This window comes from Haemaphysalis longicornis, unplaced genomic scaffold, assembly GCF_048455015.1.
Source record: "Haemaphysalis longicornis isolate Haplotype H1 unplaced genomic scaffold, Haemaphysalis longicornis Haplotype H1 scaffold_2, whole genome shotgun sequence".
Classification (NCBI taxonomy): domain Eukaryota; kingdom Metazoa; phylum Arthropoda; class Arachnida; order Ixodida; family Ixodidae; genus Haemaphysalis; species Haemaphysalis longicornis.
In genome coordinates this window covers 183,126,715-183,147,072 of record NW_027526295.1, presented here as the reverse complement: position 1 = coordinate 183,147,072, position 20,358 = coordinate 183,126,715, and the positions used below count along the sequence as shown (strand labels likewise).

Sequence of the window (20,358 nt, the reverse complement as noted above, 5' to 3'; positions counted from 1 at the left end):
TGCTAACAACAACAAAACACAAAGTGCCTGCTGATGCACAGAGTGGCAGCTCACGATAGCTACAGCCGCATCTTTGGCGCCTGGTTATCGGCACTCACGATGCTGCCCTACTGCACTCGGGTGCTTCAGCGCATGCGCACAGCCTTGCTTAGCCGCCCGAGCGCTACCGTAAGCTGCCGCTCTGTGCATACGCTGGCACCTCGTTCTTTGTAGTTGTTAACAGTTTTGACCACTGTACATCTGCTCTTCTTGCTTTTATACCCAGCAGCGGAAAGAGTCGGTGGGCTTGATATGACCACAAGTCAGCATGTGGATTTGCAAAAGCTTTTTAATCGTGATTTGGAGTGGGAGAAGTGCTGTAGTTATTATGTTCAATAATTCATAGAATTTTGTAACTATCAGTGAATGTTAGTGTCAAACAAGCAGCACTCACTAAGTGCACGGTCTAGACTATAGTAACCATAGCATCTAGGTTCCATACTTAGCGGCACAGCCTACGTAACGTTCTTCGGGGTAGTAAAGTTCGTAAGGAGGTAGTAAATACAGCCGTCACTACCCTTTTACGAATTGTCTTGGCGGAAGGGGGAAGAACTTTTTTTATAATCTTCTGCCGCGTGCATTGTGAACTGCCAATCAGAACTATAATTTATTGTGTTCGCCGGTGAAAGCCGTCATTCCTCTGATTAATTTTCGTTTAACAAATATTGTGTTGAATGGTGGCTTGGTTTGGTGACCAAGCACATGAGAATTTCCAAAAGACAGCGTATTACTCAACGTAGAAAAATGACGATTTCCTTCTAGAGTTTTTTTTATCTTGTTCGACCACAAACTCTATTTCTCTGTGAAATACTTGTTCTTCAATAACCGAAATTTCCAACTTCGTAGGGTTTTGAACTTCGTCTAGAATGCGTTTGCGCAGAGCTATTCAACATTTGATTTTGTAGCATTTCGTCCACCTCGATCGATACAGCATGCTCATCTTTTCGGCAGGAAATTTGTGTTAGGAAAAATAAATTATAGAAGCGTTAGGTACCCGCATGCTGCAGCCACATTTTTGCATACTGACACTGAGTTCACCTTAGTTCCACGGTCGAACCGATGCAGCAACGCCATGTCTTGTGTTAGAGCCATCTACGCCGCTGGCACGTTTTGGTCTTTGCCGGCTTTATGTTCCTGCTTCACTCTCTCCTCTCAAGACCCACTCGCTTACAAGCTATTTTGCAAGCTTCGCTACAACAAAGTTTTGCCTTGCACTCCGACTCGCAAATACCTCAACGTGCTAAGAATATATGAGCATTTTTCACGAGAGCAACTTTGCTCAACTTCTTGTGGAATTGCGTGTAATGGTTGCTTTATTTTATACCGAGTACGTCGGTTCGTGGCAAGAAAGATGCCGTCATAGGGGAAGGAATAAACTTTTATTAAACAGCAAGGTGCTGGTGTCAGGGGCACCCGCCCGGTGAAAGGAGTCCTCAGTCCAGGACCCCTTGGAGTCTACCGGCCTTCTTCGCTCTCTCGACCAACGTTTGCTGGTCGGAGAGGTCAGAACTGGTCAGCATCTCCACCCACTGCTGAAAAGAGGGATTGGGGTTTGGTGTGAGTTGCGGTGTGTGGGAGCACTCCCAAACGATGTGGTATAGGGTGCCTGTCTTAACGGGCAGTATTTGCAGTTGGCAGTGTATTGTGCCGTCATAACAGTACACGACAGCTTCGAAAATTTGGGGGCATCTTGCTGCTCGGAGTCTTCCAATAAAACTACATGTCTGCCTCCAAGGCACATTGAGAATCATACCAGGCTGCATATTTCCACATACTCACCCGGTTCCTTGTGGTTGAACACGGTTTCCGGAGGGGGGAACACGTGCACCAATAAAATGACAAAGCTGTTGACCTGCACGGGATCGATTAATCCCTGAGTTATCTCTACAATACCTACTAGATTTCTACTAGATAATTTTACTGCAGTCCGCAGTAGTCACAACATTTGAATAGGTATATGCCTGCGTGAACGCTAGCGGACACTTCAGGGGAAGACATATTGGCGGAGTAGAAGCGATCTGGTTGGGCGCCCCGCATACCGACAGGGTGGCTGCTCATGTTTGCCGCACTCAACTATTAAAAACCCGAGGTGCATCATGCGCATAATTTAAAGTGCTGCAATCCGTTCGGGCAGAGAGAACTTCGGTGCCGGTCCTGCACTGACGTAGCTACCTACTGTTCACTAACGTTCGCCAAAGTGGGACTTTTCGCGCGGACGTCGCATGCGCGAAAATGGGTGATGGTTAACGCATAAAAGTTCCTCTCTGAATTGCCTTTTGTGGTACAATGAAAGTAGTCATCAAATATCATTTACAATACAATACCTAACCAGGTCGACAAGGCCTCTTTGGAAGCTCTTGGCGCGCGCTTTCAGACTGCAACACACAGCGCACGCTTACACAGTGTCGCCATGCCCCCGACGCTATACTTTTAAGCAATGACCACAGGTTCAGCAAAAAGGTCTTGCAGCCGCGAAGTCACTGCGGCGGGTCAAATTAAACAACAATTCGAAAATACCTCTTTCTGTGGTAGCAGGCACCATAATGTATGGGCAATGGCCAGACCTTGCTCAGACATCGTAGTGCACAGGGGCGTGCACTCAACCTATAGACGCAAATGTCATCCACCTCTCGACCTTCTACCACGCCCTTTTTTCCAGGCAACAGGCTGTTACGGATGTGGAGCTTTGGCGTTAAGGGAGAAGACGATCCTCCTTCGTTCGTACTCCTTACCAGAGTCCTTCAATGCTCTCTGGCCTTCCTCAACTCATTTAGGCTTAGGCCTACACCAGTGACCATGAAGTCGCGCTCACTATAGCCATTCATTGCGCTTTTTTCTCGGTCGCTGTAAGGCGTCCTGCTCCTGTTCGACCTCCGGTCGTAGGGACTTTTATTTATTAATGGAGGCGGAAGACGGAAACGCCAGTGCACACGATGGTGAGCGCATTGGAAACCCTGGTTGTTGGCATCACAGAATCCCAGAGCTGCTGGGCAGGTCAGCTGTTGCCATGGACGTGTTAGAGCATACATCTTTCTTTAGGGGAACAAATCTATACTCACACAGCAGAAAGTGGCGACGACAATGACACTATCTCTGCTGCTTAGATCCATGGTCCCGGGTCGTCCCGGGTCCCGGGTGTCGTCGATCCCGGGAGGAGGGCGTGCAGTGCGGTCAGCCGGGCGCAGAGCGCTCTTCTTCTTCGTCGCCTGAAGCTTGCGCTCACCCGCGTGCGCGCGGAAAAGCTTGCTGCTGCTGCTGATGATGATGATGATGATTCTCTTGAATTGCTTGATACGTACAGCGTTTGGTACGTACTCCGCAGTTTCTGCTACTGACGTAGACTGGTTCACTTTTCGCACTTCCAACCACTTGGTACCACCAGAAATGCTACCACCAGGAATGAATGGACCTCCCTAAGGCCGAACAAAATCCTCACGCACAATGTGCCAGGGCATTGACACCGGTGTCCGTGACAGTACTGGGGCCCTTGATGGGTTTCGCTGAGTGCTATGGCATGGATCATCGAATCTGAGCGAACGAGCCTCTATGTCGCCACCTAAGCCCGGCTACCACAAGTAGATGGGCGCGCAGGCTTTCATAGCCACGTCTCCACGATGACCTGCATGCAACAATGATATCGCTTGTTTGAGAGCTGCCATGGGTTGACTAATCTTGACCCCCAAGTGATGCATCTACGGTGGAGTGAATTCCTGTCCTTTGAGCTGCTGTATTTTCTCTTCATGCATGGTGGACTGTGCACAGTCATCATTGAGAAAGTGGCATCTTCCTGCTTTAAGGCTGCCACGACATCTGCTGTCAGTAAGTGGTGGCCGTGGCGGGGCCTCGAACATGAGCACGTCATCTGGAACATGTGGCTGTTCAATACGCTGCAGTAACGGCAACCTGCTCAGTGCATCCACATTTTCGTGCAACTTACCAGCCCTGTACTTGAGATCATAGTCATAGGGTGCCAATTTCAAACACCGTCGTGTCATGCGGGGCGAGGGCATCTGCGGTACTGCTATTTTCGGACCCAGGATCCCAAAGAATGGCTGATGATCAGTTACGAACGCGATTTTGCGTCCTATAACAGGTTGTTTGTGCCTGTGGAAGGGGTCAGCCGTGAACGGCCGGTTTAGCTGTGCATAGTTATGGTCGGCTGCGCACAGTGTACGTGACGCAAAAGCCATCGGGGCCTTTCTTCCCAGACTTTCTAGCTGGTAGCCCTTAATCTTGTGCAGTCCCTTTATCATGTTGATGTTGAGGATTTCTGCTGCCGCTGGCGTCACCCGAAGCTGCTGGTACGCTTGGGCTGTCTTGCGTGCTGATGATCGTTCCACAACGCAGACTGCGCGACACTTGTTCCGTTGTGGGAAGGGGATATGCTGTCTTCTGTGTAGACTCATTGACGGTGCAGCGATAGCCACAAAGGCGCAGATCACGGTTTTTCTTGCTACCCACACGAAGAGCGTAGCCCATTCGGCATGCTAAGTAGGCTCCAGCACCTCTTGATCTTCCAGACGGTCAACCTACGCTTCATACGTCGAACGGATTACAAATGGCACAGGCTGCGATCTCATGAACTTATGTTTCGGTTCCTCTGTGAACCCTAGATGTACATGTGCACCAGCATGGCCAGAAACACGCCCCGGTGCTCCGGTAGGAGCTCGGTAATGCATGGGTGTTCAGTTGACAGATAAATGCTGCCGATGTGAAGCCTAGCTTGGCGAACCAGTTGCGTTCCAGCAAACTGCAGCCCGAATCATTGGTGGCAGTTGGCACATCTTGACACTCTCGGTTACATTCACCGCTGCTGTTCCGAGAACCACGAGCGCTGTAGACCAAGTGCGTTGGTAAATGTCGTTAGTCTGCAGCTTGGGCGCATTAGTAGACCACAGGGTACTGAATGTCTCATGACTAACCATTGGGCAGGCGGCACCCGAGTCTGCCTCGAACGTCACCGGCTTACCCTGCGCCCTTAACTGCCATCGTTATCTTCGGCATGGTGCCCTCACTTGGAACCGAGGGAAGGTCATATAGCTCCGGCTCTAGCGGCTCAGCCTGTTGAGGTGACTGAAGCTCAGGCGCCGCACCCACGTAGTTGTTGCGCCGACACCGCTTTCCTGCTTCTTTCTTCTTCGAAATCCCTCGTATCCCTCGTATCCCTGCCCGCACAGTTCGCTTCTTTTCACAGACGCACAGGTTCTGGCGACTATGAACTATCTAGTAGCCCAATTGGGCTTTTCGAAGCCCAACCTGGCAACTGATTTCTGCGTGAGACTCGGCAAATCTGCCACAGAGGTGTTTGGCGCGATTCGCCAGGGTTATGCTGCCACTGCGATGAGTCAGGCTATGAGTGTCGATAGTTGTCCTTCAAAGGCAGCAGAACATCATTGGAAAACGACGAGAGATCAGGAAGGCCTTCAACAAGCTCGACCACCAAAAATGCTGATGAAACTATTCAGCAACCCCTGCATGAGGTTTCTCGGTGAGCAATCCACAACATTGTTGCCGTTGTGGGCATGTCGTACGGAACTGCCCTGGCAATTCTCATGTGTGACTTGAACATGTGCCATGTCGCTCGCGAGTTCCCCATGCAGATGCTGACACAGGAGCAAGAACAACACCGAATCGAAGTCTGCCAAAAAACTATCTCGGCGTACCGGTGAGGACGACTCACCCTTCAAAGGACCCTGCAGCACATCTTTCAACTTTTTTCTAAATGTTAAATGGTTTCAGAACGTGGTCAATGAACACATTCGGAACTTAGAATAGCGGGTCACGAACTACGTCAGCCAGAAATGGCTGCTATATGCCCATCAAGTAACTTTGAAACTGTCTCAAAATATTTTTTTCTCTTTCCCGGTCTTTGAATTCTTCTGACACTCGAATGACGTCATTAGAGCGGTGTAGCGGCTTATGAGCAAATCACGCAGTTCCGCTCCGTGCAGGCGATAACTATAACTTTTATAATGCTTTCAGACGCGAAGGAAAGAGGGAAAGCGCTTATCGGAATGGTTGCAGAGTCCCTTTCATGTCCAAGATCAAATATTACTAGTGATTAAGCTTTGGTTCACGGCTGCAGTCGTGAGACAAAGCAATTGTCTTCACAAGGGCCCAAGATCCCCATGACTGAAAAAATTCACAGACGACCACCCCAATGTGAGACGACAGCTGATGAAAACAGCTGTCGTGTCACGCATCCAGACCCTCCGCACCCTCCCCGTCCTTTCTTTCCCGCCACTCTCTCCCACTCCCTCACTTACTACATTGCCCCACCCCCTCCTTTCCTTCACTTACACGTATCCCCTTCAAACTCCCTCTCCTCACTATCCCTCCCCGCATCACCCCCCCCCCCCCCGATGGATTGCATATTACAGTCGAACACGGATATATCGAACACGGGTATATCGAATTATTGTCTATATCGAACTCATAAATTATCCCCTTGAAAATTCTGTGTAAAAGTATAGGAGTTCGTACGTTTATATCGAACCGTATTTTCCCCTACATTGGGTATATCGAACGCCGCGCGAGCTGGAAGGTGCTCTTCGGCGGTCGCTGCATCCCCGATTAAGGTTGAGGAGGATGTAAGGAATGCGCGAGCTTAGCGAAGACTGGCTCGCGGAACTAATCCCCCCTACCGGAACGAATTTGCGCTTGCCCAGTCGGGCCCCGCTACCGTCCGCCGCAGCGTTAGCGGACGGAGCCCGGTATGCTAAATCTCTCTAGGCACACAAGCCCGAACGCTGGGAAAATGTGGCAGTGCGAGGTAGGGATGCCCCGACTGGGGGCCATACATATGATGACAGGCGCTTAGAACGGCATGAAGAAGGAGACCGTGGCCAACTGCTTCCGGAAACCAGGCTTTGTGACGGCCGAACTTTCCGAAGCTTGCGAAGACGGCGACGACGACGACGAGTGCATGGGCGACACGTTTCGTGAGTTGTCGTCCCTTTTCCCGGCTGCTGTTCCAGCCGGAGTGTCTGCCGACGACTTCGTGAACGCTGACACCAATGTTCAGGCTGTTGCGAGCCTCGGTGACGAGGATATCGCAGCTGCGGTCGCAGGAGCCCAGGCCGATAGCTCGAGTGGCGAAGATCGTCCGGTCGAGGAGGCGGCTACACGATCGTACTCTGCGGGTGAAGTGGCCGCTGCGTTCAGCTTGATTCGCCGTTGTTGCGACGACATGGAAGGAACTGGGCTGTCGCACCTGGACAGGCTCGAGAAGATCGAGATCAGCGACTTCATTTCCAGGACGAAGAAGCAGGCCAAGATCAGCGATTTTTTTTTCACTGAAATAAAGCGTCCTGTTGCGTCGTGAGTGCGGAATTAGTTGTCATCCATGAATGGCCCGATCAGTAAGTGATCGTCCGCCATAGGTGAGGTCTCAGAGCCCATATTTTTATATCGAATTTTTCATATATCGAACTATTTCGCGATACCCTTGGAGTTCGATATATCCGCGTTCGACTGTAATATGTGGTCTGGCTACTATGGGGAATCCATAACGCACCGGTCTAGCGAGACCCACTAGCGAGCAAACACACCACTAACCCCTCTGGCAGCAAAATTTTTGTCGTTTACCTACGACAAAACAGACTATCATCTATAGAAATGGAGAGGAGGAACGCACATTGAGAAGCCTCGATAGTTCTGCGCGCCTTGAGAGCGCACTTTCAATGCAGAAATAAGTGCACAACAGGGGAGATACGTATTTCGAAAACAACGCGCCCGCCTTTCGAGTAAATAGGAGAAGTAGTAGCGTTTTTGTTCACTAGGTGGAAATAGTTGCCTTGGCGCGCGTGAAGTCACAGTTCAAACGCGCGCAATGTACCTTCGTCGGCGTTTTCTCCTCACTAGAGTGAACTAGAATAAGAGAGTGTCCCGAGCGGCGGCGCCGAGCCGCTCCGGTTGGCGTCGACACCGCGAGGTGGCGCGACTGCGCCCTTTCGCAGCTGGTCTGGCGCAGTGAGACTGCGCGTCTGGCCTTGCACTATCATGTTCTCGCGTTCTCTTTCGACTTTCCAAGGCATTCAGAAGCTAAGCAAGATTCTAAACGGCCAAATGTAATTTTTGCTTTACTTACTGCTGCTCCAGGTCGAGCACAAGACCTGTGACCTCGATGTGGTGAGCCGTTCTGGTTACAGGCACTTTAGTTCCGCTATCCACGATTTTGATTCACCCCGAGCTTTATATCTGGCGCGGGCGCTTCTGAATGTCAATGAACTGTCACCTGTGTTCTCCGCAACCCGCCGAATACTGCCTGACGATTGACAATTAACTACTTTTTGCGAACTGGCAGGTGTTCAGCATGGACTGTTAGTCCCTGCACAGCTAGAGCATCGCGGTTCTAAAAACACGTCATTGCTCGTATAGCAGCATTTAGCCGAGGTGTTGCAGAAAACTCTGATGTATTATTCGGCGCATGTGCGCAAATAAGCACGTTGACCCCCCTCACCCCCAATCTCCTAAAAGGGAGATTAGACCCGCCGCATAGCACAAAAACGAAACTAACTGCTGCTTGCTTGCCAATATGGTATGGAGTCTTTACTATTTTTCAGAGATCAAGGGTGCTATCAGGCGAAGGCAAATTATTTTGTAGTTATTTCTTGTTATAATTACTATAAAAAAGAACAGTAACTAATGTTAACAATTACATGCAATGCTACATGTTAAGCAAAGTTGTGTACAGCTATATAATGACCCAGCTTCACCTTTTTCAAACTCGATTACAATTTTTATAATATACATACAGTGAACGAGATAGAACAGATTACCTTTCAGTGTGCTGTCATGTTTATTTCGCAATATTTGGTCCAGTACTACGGGCATTTACCTAGTTTAGCATACTTTGCAGATTGCCGTCTTTTTGCATTGCTTCTGTTGATGCTTTTGATGTAGAAGTGAATGCGGGTCGTGAGGTAAAACGCACCTCTGCCGCAACAGCCTTACAATGATCACCGCACCCAAGTTCCCACTGCTGCTTAGCCTTCACCACACTCAAAATGTCAAGGATGCTATCCCAATGAAGCTTAAGAACACTGAAGCATTGAGTGAACGCGTTCTCCATGTTTAGCACAAACCGGTGCAGAACGGCCTGTACACAAAGTGGAGCTCGCACACTGCAGCCGACGATTCTGTGAGGGGCTTGTCCTAATAGTTACAAATACGTTTGCCCGTTCAGTCAGGATGCATCTGTTATTTCCCACACAATTCGACGCACAATGTAAATTCTGTACTCAACCAGGCACTCTATGGCACATAATATGGGAGTGCGTCAAGAACCCAGACCTCCCACTTCCTTTTCCTTCCCCTACTCCTGAGCAGTGGGACATACTGCGTTCCAGCTCCCTTTCTCAAGATCAACTTCAGCTGGTCGAGAGGGCCAGTCGAGCCGGGACGGCACATGGTTACCTGAAATGAGGAACCGCCCCACCTAAGCTCGATAAAAAAAAAGCTTTGTCTCTCTCTCCTGCCGGCGCAAATTGCGCTTCCACTTTTTTCGAACCTCTTCGTCTCTTAGGGCGGCGAACAAATACGCCTTTGGAGCGCCCTGATAGCCGGCGGGCAGCCTGGTCAAAACAGTGCGCATCAGTTCTTCTTTTCGCCATCTTCCTCACATGCACGTCCTTGACGAAATACACTCTCGCACTGTTTTAAAAAAACACGTCAGAACCTCCGCACCGATTCCACCGAACGCACGTGCACCCACCGCCTTCCAAGTTCTACGTTTCGTCCGGTCTGAGGGCTGCGGCGACAGCGCGGGCGCGGCTGACCGGCTGCGAGATCGTGCACGAGCGCCCCTAGCCACCCTAGCGGTGGTCGACGGCGCGCGGCACGCCGAAAGCAACGCCGTCTCCGCCCGCTCGGGCCACTCCCCTATTCTAGTTCACTCTACTCCTCACGCGGACTCGCGTGTTCGCCTCAGAAGTCGGAGATCCTCTTCTTCAGACGCACCGCAGCCGGTCGAAGGCCGAGAAATGATCCGGATATACAGGTTCAGTTACAGGGAAGATGCATTCCTCGAACAGAGTGTATGCGTATTCTCGGTCTCCGCATACAGGAAACGGGAACCAATACGGTCACAATACGGGCCCTGCAAAACACGGCTTCTCAAATTAGTAGGCTAATTGCAAGAATAGCGAACAGACACCATGGGCTCAAAGAGGGCAACATCCTACGTCTCGTGCATGCTTTCATTATAAGCAGAATTACCTATGTCACCCCGTACCTCAAGCTCACTCGAACAGAGAAAGAAAAAGTTGAGCGTATTATACGCAAAGCCATCAAGTTGGCAGTGGGCATCCCATTCTCAGCCTCTAACGAACGACTGATGGAGATGGGCATACACAACACCCTAGACGAACTCGTCGAAGCCCAGCGCACAGCACAGTACTACAGACTAGCCGCAAGCGCCACCGGAAGAGCCATCTTAGATCTTCTCCGCATCTCCTATGCAGACCAACACGGAACAAAAATTTTGCTTGGGGACGAGTTACGCGCGCACCTCAGTGTGGCCCCTTTACCTAAAAATATGCATCCGGAGCATCATCAAGAGAGACGGCTGGCCCGAGCCACGGCACTTCACAAGCAGTACCACTCCAACTCAGAAGTCTGCTGCGTTGACGCGGCGGACTAGCCCAGACGAAGAGCGGCAGTGGCTGTTGTAGTAAACCAGCAGGGCAATACAGTCGCATCATGCTCCGTCACAGAGGCTAATCCCGAAATTGGGGAAGAAGTAGCCATCGCTCTGGCCGTTGCGGGCACGTCGGCGGCCACAACCATTATCTCCGACTCCAAGACCGCACTGCGAAATTATTTACGAGGGAGAATATCCAAAGCTGCAGCCAAGATAATTCAAAGCAAACCAATCCTGCCCTCACGACATATCCGTTTGATATGGACACCAGCACACTCGTCTCTCCCGGGAAACGAGATGGCACACGAAGCGGCCCGAGGATTCAGCTACCAGGCCGACTTCGAAGATAACGTGCCGTCATCGACGGGGGGGAGGGACAGGCTGGCTGCATATCAAGAAATTACCCAGCATTATAGATTAGGCCGACGTACACTTCCAGCCGCTCATCGTACACTTAGCAGAAGGCAATCGGTTGCATGGCGCAGGGTACAATCGAACACCTTCCCACACCCCGCCCTGTGCCACCGAAACTTTCCAGAAATATACACAGATAAGTGCAAGTGGTGCGGTGCCGCAGCCGCCACGCTCCAACACATGGTTTGGGCGTGTCCCAGTAAACCGGAGACACCACATGTACGCATTACGAGGCACGAGCAATGGGAGGCCGCGCTGCTTAGCTCCCAACCCGACGTCCAAACAACAGTCGTCCAGCTGGCGGAAGACGCCGCCAGGGCCCATGGGTTCCCGACCGCCGTCTAAAGGGACGAGGACACTGCCACTCCGAAGCAGTGACTCCGTCTTAACAGAGACGACTATAATAAAGTTTTTTCATCATCATCATCGTCGGCGTTTTGGCTTCGCCTGCTGCGAGGGTACTGTGAAGGCACTTTACCATAGTACTGGGTATAGTACGTAGTTCTCGAACACTGTACCGAGGGCACCTCCCACCGAGCGGGCTGTTGAAGGCGTAGAGTTTCATATACGTGTTATTGTATGGAACTCAATCATTGAAGTTATTTTACATGAGCTCTTTACGCACCTCGCCTAAAAGCAAATAAAGAAAAAAAAAGTAAGAGAACCATCACCATATGAACTTTGCTGTTTTAACTACCGTACTTTGAGTGGCCATTTGAAACAGTAATAGATTTTTTTTTTTGCTACGCATGAACAGTTAATCAAGCCCAATTTCTGCACAAGGGTACAGACCACACAGTACAAGTCACTAGTGAACTACACTTGGCCTCCTCGATTATCGGTACTGCTCAGGACGCCACCGTCCGACTCTCCATTTTAAGTAAGGTAGTAAGTGTGTAGAACTTTACGAATAAAGAATTTGTGGTTCGTAGCTAATTCGAATCGAATTGTAATTTGGACAAATAATTTCGAATCGAATAGTTATAATAGTACACATCAGAACTTAGAGAGAAAAGTGACCTAATTAGTGTGACCAGTCTAAGAATTGGAACCCATGTATTGATTGTATTTATTCACTTAGCGTGGCAGCTCGACACTGCAGCACACACGCTTCCTCATCTACGCGGATGATGTCACAGTATGGTCGACGCACAAAACCGTACAGATGCAGTATACAGCGCTGCAGAAGGCTCTTGAAGTTATTCAGGCATTTGCAGCGAAGGTTGGTCTAACTGTATCCGCCGAGAAGGCGAAGTACATGACAGTCGCTAACAAAGCTGGCCGCAAGAAGCTCGCCGTCCACCTTCCATCTATACGCATAGGCGCTCACCAGCTTGCTGAAGCAACAGAGCTCCGTATTCTGGGCCTGCATATTCACCAAGCTAGTACCGCTACAGCATGGCTGAAAGCAGTGAGGCAAACGGCGGCAAATACCATTCGCCTGATCCGCCGTATTGCGCCAAAAGCGGGTGGTGCAAGAACTGAGCTCACTCGTAGGCTAGCGTGCGCTGTGCTCCAACCACGATTAGTTTATGAAGCCCAGTTTCAGCGTCTAACCGTATCCCAACATGCTAAACTGGAAGCTATTAAAAGAGAAGCCATGCGAGCCATCACCGGTCTCCCTCGCATCACCCCGATACCGGTACTTCAGGAACAAGCTCAGCTCAACACAATTGACGAGCTCATAAATCAACGCCGAGCTGTGCGATTGTCAAAGTATGCATGTCTGCAGAACGGCCATGCACTGTACGACCACTTCAACCCGGGCAACTTGGCACCTCCGGAAAGTCAGGATGAGCTTCCACCCTGGGGTTATACGATTATAACCTCCAACAAAACAAGCCATCTGCAGAGAAGGCGGACCAAGGAGGGTAAAGCGCAGCTCTCTCGCCTCCCAAATCACCCGGGACCAGACGATCAATGCCTCCTCTACACCGACGCTTCATGCACAGGAACGCATGGAGTCACTGCGTGGACCAGCCCCACTCATCCCAGCATCGAAGGCCGTATTCCCTACGCCTCTGCTACATGCACCCCAATCCTGCTGGAATTGCAGGCTATCCACGACGCCCTACTATGTGCAGCCGCTTCCATTGAAGACTTGAATACCACCAATCTTCGTACCGATTCTACGCAAGGGATCCACTATTTGAAACAGGTTGCGCAGACCCCCATCATCTGCCAACGCATCCACCAGCTCCACGGCAAAATGCCATCCAAAGTGGTTGTGTCATGGGTTCCTGGTCACACCAGTATTGCAGGAAATGAACGGGTGGCTTCCTGTCACACCACTGCCCGGCCCCATCATCCCTCGCCCAGCTCCCAAGTGACCCATGGGCCACAAGAATGGCTGCAAAGGAGGATCTTCGACGCTGTTGCGTCTTGTAGCGAGTTGTAGCGACCGCAGTCTGCTGGTAGCGGGGCCGGTCGCCGTCGCGTCGTCGAGCCAGGACTAGGGGAGAGCTTAGAGCAAACTCAACGGGTTTATTTACATTTTAAGTGCAATGCACTTTATAAGCGACCCCAAAAAGAATCAGCATCCGGCGCCAGGTTTCGATCCGAGGACTTTGCGGCCGCAGCGCGACGCTCTACCGACCAAGCCACGGACACTTTTTTTTTCTTTATTTCCAGACAAACACCGCTGTTACAAACATAATACACAACAACAAAACAAACCCACTACACTAAGACATAAAATCACTGTTCCACTCTACACTCTTAGGCAAAAAGGACTAAAAGTTCGTCCTTTCGGGGAGTAACAGCCTCTGCCACAATCATTAGTCCCTTTGGGGACTAACTGCGAGGGGACGAACGGTTAGTCCCCCACCCGGATGGTCCGTTCCGATACTCCCCAAGGACGAACTGCGCAGAGTGCAGGAAAAAGAAAAAAACTCCGGCAGCAGGGATCGAACCCCTGACGCCCGGAATTATACACAAGGAACCCGACGCGTTATCCGCTAGACCACGCCGCTGGGTGGTACCAGCGGTAGATAATATTCAAGTGTACCGCGTGTAGTTCTGTGCATAACGCAACAGATCCATTGCAACTGGTGCCCGAATTTCTATCTGTGCAAGCGAACGTGACCGCGTTTTGCGCCTTGCGCTTAGCGCTTTGCTAGATTTAGGGACTATTGCTCAGTTCGATTCGAAGTAGTGCCTCACAACCATAGTTTTTCTCGTAAATAACAATCAACTCGTCGTCGCCTAGTTGAGATAGGTAGCTGGGCGATCGGACGACTCATTTGTTTCCGCAAAAATTAGCGCAAGCTAAGTGCTTTCTGAGTGTTCGATACATATGTTAAGTGCTCTATGTAACGTATGTGAAAGGTGTCGTCTGTGTGAGTGTCAGAATAAGAAAACATGCCATATTTTCCTGCACCGGCGAAAGCGAATTCGGTGTTGCTTAGCCTGAATTCTTCAAATTCGCGTCGCGAGACTATCGCGTCTGGGAAATGCAAGCGGATTTTACAGCAGTTGCAGCATTGTCATAGCTTTGGTGCCCAAGGCAATTATGTACCGAGTGTAAAAGATAACTTCGAGACGCTTACCTGTAGCGAGCATTTTCGTTTTGCAGATGTCATCAGCAACATGCGTTTTTTCTCTTCTGTTAAACATATACATATTCATTACGATCAGGAATCGACTTTTGCTATTGTCACTAATTTTTGCGTTACTGTTAAGGCGCTTGAAAGCTTTCACTGGCCGTTATTACCTCGCACGAATCGCATGCAACACAGCGTATCAACATAACCTCGCCGAGAAGCGTATGGCAATCGCGCTTCGCCGCTCCTTGCCATTACCCGCCGCTCTACTAACCCTAGGCGATTTTCTTATAACTAACATCAATATTTTCTCCCGTGGCACCATCTAAAGCACCCAGTGACTGCAATGGCTTGTGTTTTGGAAATATAAAACTGTTCGCAGACATATGCGCGAAAGGGTAACGACGACGCCATTAGGGGATTAACGACGCAGCAAAGAGACTAACTGCATGCGTTTCGTCTTCCCGTTACTCCTTATAGATCGGCGGGGACGAACAGTTAGTCCGCATTTATGCACACGGCACGTACTCTGCCGCAGATACTCCCCTCGAAGATGAACGGTCGCCCGCGAAGACTAACGGCTGTATTTTAGTCCCTATTTTAGTCCTTTTTGCCTAAGAGTGTAGGGTACAGTGCTGACTACTAAAATATTTTCATTTTTGTTAACTCCTCCATTTGTGACAACCAGTCGGGAACACATTGGCGTGCTTTTGAACTTCAAGAAAAGAGAATATGGCCTCTCGGAAATACTCATTTACTGGCCGCGCATCAATGTCCGAGTGGCGGACTGCCATTCGGCATCTCCATATACTGTGCAGACCTAGTAACATTACTAGATCTAGAGGGACGCCATCATCATCAGGTTCAACGGACAAATACCGAATACCATGGGCATCGATTGGCAGATCTTTTTTCAGCGTACGTTGCAGCACATCCCAGAAGAAGACCCCGTCCCAACAGTCAATGAAAACATGTTCAATGGTTTCCGGTTTTTTGCATAACCAACACTGTTCACCCCACGGCATAAAAAGGCCTTTTTCTTGCATCCATGTTTTCACAAGGAGTGTCCCGGTGTGTAGTTGAAAGAAAAATGTTTTACATCCCGGTGCAACTGGCATTCTTTTAACCCGTTTTAACACATCTCGACCCGTACCAGCCGAGTGAGCAATTCTGTACATAGGAACGGGAAAAACAGTGTCGCAGAGATCGTTATACAGTCTCTTCCTAGTCACTGCGCTCAAATACTCTAACGAAAACCGTGCGCATAGAAAACGTAACGAGTCCACAACTTCTTTTAGATAGCCACGGATACCACCTAGCATACACAATGTCGTAACGGACAACTCAGGCAAAACCCTGCCTAATCTCACTTGGCAAACGGTGCGCAAAAAGGGATCCTTTACATCCCTCCAAAACAGAAAGCGGTTTGCCAACTGACGTAAAAAGAGATGCGTTAAACCTAACCCCCCTTCCCGTACACGTCGAAAGAGATTTGTACGACTCGTCCTCTCCCAGGTTGATCCCCAAACAAAAACTGCGAAAACACGATGTAACTTTTGGACGTTTGCCCGTGAACAGTGGAGTACCTGTAACACATACCAAAGTTTGCTCGCCATAAAAAGGTTGCAAATCGTTGTGCGAGCGAAAATGGATAAATTCGCGCCCTTCCACTTCTCTGCCTTTTCCTTAAGCTCTACGGCTTGTCTCCTCCAGTAAGGGTCACTGTCAGAATAATACTCTAGGGGAACACCAAGGTACTTCACCGGTGTCGTCACCCACTTTACATTTTGAAATACCACCGGTGTTGAACTCCACTCTCCGTGCCAGATGCCCAGGCACTTGTCCCAGTTTACAGCACATCCACTAACATAACAAAACCATTTAACTGTATTAATGACCCTAGCAATGCTTTGTTGATCTACGCAAAATACAGCGATATCGTCCGCGTATGCTAAAACTTTAATTTCAGCTGCATGAAGTTGAAATCCCTTGACAGTGTCGTTTTTTATTATGCTTAAACATAATGATTCAATATATATGCAAAAGAGGAGGGGGGAAAGAGGACACCCCTGCCTCACAGACCTCTGCACTTCTATACGCCTTCCAACCGCTTTGTTAACGATAAGTCTAGTTGTACAGTTGTTATAAGCCATGCGCACACCCTCTAGAATAACTGATCCGATGTTACTATGTTCCAAAACCGCCATAAGTCCATCGTGGGGCACACGATCAAACGCCTTTTCTAGGTCTATCTGTAGCATTGCGACGCCTGTATGCGTCACGTCGCAAATCTCAAGCACACTCCGTGCCTTGTGTATATTCGTAAAAATTGACCTGCCTTTAATACCACATGCTTGATGCGGCCCCACTAAGATGCTAATTACGGTCTGCAACCTTCTAGCCAATATTTTCATTAGTATTTTATAATCAACGTTTGTTAAGCTTATGGGCCGGTATGATGTGACTTGGCGAAGTTTGACCATATCCTCTGTTTTGGGAATTAAGATCGTGTGGGAAGCCGAAAACGATGGTGGAAGCGTTTCTAACATATACGCTTCTTCAAACACAGCAGTTAACACAGGGGATATGTTATGTTTAAAGGCCTTATAAAAAGCAGCACTCAGGCCATCTGGGCCTGGTGACTTTCCCAGGTTTAAGTTGTCAATAGCTTCCTTAACCTCCTCGACGGTGATAGGGGATTCCATAAGTGACTTTGCTTCATCATCAATTTTTGGCAGGAGTGACACAAATTCACTTTCAAACTTCGCCAGTTCAATAGGGCTTCGAGAAAACAAGGTCCTATAGTGTTCAAAAAAAGCACGTTCAATATCTACTTTTTCACTGCTAATTGTGCCCTTATATTCAATCTCCGTTATTTCGTTACGGCGAGCGTATCTTTTTTCCGTCCCCAGCGCTCTCTTGGTGGGCATTTCGCCCGCTATAAATTTTTCCGCTCTCGCTCTGACAAGCGCTGCGTGATACCGCTCCGCATCTATCTGCTCAAGTTTAGCTTTTGTGGCCCGTATCTCTTCTTTAAACGCCCCCGGTGATCGCCTTTCTTCAGCAACCATCGTCTGCAACACAGTGCGCAACAGGCTTTCTTGCTTTTGTTTCTCCTTTTTAATGGCACTTGCCCTTTCGATTGCTCCCATTTTTATTTCGTGTTTGAAGTGTTCCCATTGAACGCCGTATTTTTCACTGCTGCACTTTTCTATTTTTTCCAAAGAGTTTTTTACTCGTTCCATAAAAATATCATCTTCTAAGAGTTTGTCATTTAATTTCCATAAATCCCATGTAAATTTCTTGGTGTTTTCCTTTTTACTACCAAGGCAAAAGCAAACTAAGCAGTGGTCAGAGAACGAAACAGGGGATACGCTATATTCACAACACGAAGGCAGCAATTCGGCTGAAATGTATGCCCTATCCAAGCGGGCGTGGCTAGCCACTTGAAAATGTGTAAACTGGACATCTCTTCCGCTGCCAAAACAATCTCCCACGTCTTCCAGACCGAAATCATTCACGATTTCGCATAATAATACAGTGCTTACATCACGATAAGGCGTATTGCTGGTTTTGTCCCATTCCGAGCAAACACAATTAAAGTCACCCAGTAACACTGTATATCGTTCGCTGCTGCAGTATTTTCCTATTCTTTCAAAAAAAATCGCGCCTTTCTTGCACTCTAGTTGGTGCATATACAGAAATCACTCGCCACTGCTCTGATGATAATGAGAAATCACAAAATACAAAGCGCCCATTTTGGCATGCTGTTACGTTTTCAATCACCACCTCTAACGACTTGCGTATCAGAAGAACACAGCCTGCCGACAGTCCAACAGCGTGGCTAACACATACATAGTAGCGCGTTGTAAAAGGCCGCACCATAACGTCGGTCTGGTCCTCACTTTCGACTTTCGTTTCCTGAATGGCGATGATGTCAAGATCTTTCTCCGTTACAATGCGATACAGTTGATTTTGTCTCCTCTTAGCTGAGAGTCCTCGTACATTGAGGGTAGCTAATCGCAATGGCTTATTAAGGACAAAATTTAGGGGAACCAGACCGAGCGTATGGCGCTTACCTTAATCTCACGCCGTATGATGTGCGTTGGCCTACACGTGTTCACGTAATCTTAGTGCCGCCTTTTCCAGGTGACAACCCTCTGGGCTTGGCTGCTGCTCGATGATTCTTTTTTCCCCGTACGGCCTGCCACGGCGCCTCTGGCTTTCGCTGGTTGGGTTCCTCCCCAGCCTCTGGGCCATCTTCATGACGGCGCTTGTTTGGCTGCACCTCGAAGTCCATTACTGCGCTCTCAGCTCCGGTAGTTTCAACGCTGTCCCCTTCTTGAGCGGCGGCGTCCGCCTCCCGAGAAGAGTCAGCTGCTAGCCCGATGTTCCCCTGTGTCTTCACTGTCTTGCTCGCGTCCATTTCCGTAGTGGCCTTGCCCGTTGCCTTCTCAAGGCTGTCCGCTTCTGAATCGCCGGCGTCCGCCTCCAGAGAAGAGTCGGCTGCTGGTCCGATGCTTCCCTGCGTCGTCACTGTCTTGCTCGGTTCCTTTCCCGAAGTGGCCTTGCCCGTTGCCTTCTCGAGGTTAGCGTTCGGGGGTTCAGGCGTTGCGGGCGCCGCTGCACCTTCGGCTTCTTCTTCGTCCATAACGAGGTCACTATTGTCTCCCTCCAAACCTCGACCCACAGCCCGGGCATACGAGCGGGTGCAGTCTGCCTGCTCGTGCCCGAAGGCGTGACATTCAGGGCACCTGGGGACCCGGCATTCTCGGCGAAAATGACCAGCCCTCTGACACCTGAGGCACATTGGGGCTCGTCCAGGCACCGCGACGAGCACAGTGCCGGGGCCCAACCGCAGCTGATGAGGCAACCGGTCTGGAGTGACACCTTCGTGCAAAACGAGGCGCACAATCCGTGTTGTCGACTCGGAGTTCTCAAAGTCCTCGACACGCCACTTATCACTCGTCACCTCCTTCACGTCGCCGTACTCGGAGAATACCTTGCGTATGGTCTCGTTGGTCACGTTGAAGGCGACCCAATGCAGCTTCACCCGGAGTTCGTGCCTTACTGGGTCAACGACGAGGCAGGGGCGTCCTTTCACTTTGAGCGGCCCGCGTTCCAGCAGTTTTTTCTTCGCGTCGTGCGTCCGAAAATTAACGAGCCATACGTGAGACATCTGGAACGCTCCTATGACACCAACCTCCTTTATAACATCGGCGTCTCTCAACGGTTCTCTGAAGTCGTCAATTCTATACGGTCGACCGCCGACGTCGCAATGCAGAACGACCACGCGATTCATCGCTTCTCCGGCGGGCAGGGGGGGCAGTACAACACGGTAATCCTTTGGCAACGAAGAATACGGTTCACCACGGTCAGCGTCGGCCGCTAACACAGCTCGCACGGAGCCAACCATCCTGCGTCCGCTCCTTTCGGCAGCCGAAGGCAGAATCCAAGCCACGGACACGACGCTGATATCTGTGTTAGTGACGCGCCTTATATCTTTAACGCATTCAAACTACGTCGTCAGCGGCGTGCGTTGGCGACTCAGCGGCGTTATAGCGGCTTGATAACTGCGTGGTGTACACGTGATACTACAAACCCGATGGAAGAGATGGAAGAGAAGGCGGCGAGGCGGTGGGCTGCGGGGGCCGAGCGCAAGCGCCGCAAGCGGGCCGACAACCGTGCATTCGCACTTTCACATTCTCCCCCTCGGGGAAA

General features: G+C 49.9%; 1 protein-coding gene across 1 annotated transcript in view; it reads right to left on the bottom strand.

The window, feature by feature from the left end:
* LOC144168434 (uncharacterized) overlaps positions 1–20,053 on the bottom strand; it is a 46,981-nt gene extending 26,928 nt beyond the window's left edge. The window contains exons 1-3 of the mRNA XM_077697423.1: positions 18,839–20,053; positions 3,099–3,452; positions 1,819–1,891 (exon numbers count right to left, since the gene is read on the bottom strand). Of these exons, the coding sequence (XP_077553549.1) occupies positions 1,819–1,891; positions 3,099–3,452; positions 18,839–20,053 (1,642 nt within the window). The remainder of the gene's footprint in view (positions 1–1,818; positions 1,892–3,098; positions 3,453–18,838) is intronic.
* Between the last annotated feature and the right edge of the window lie 305 nt (positions 20,054–20,358).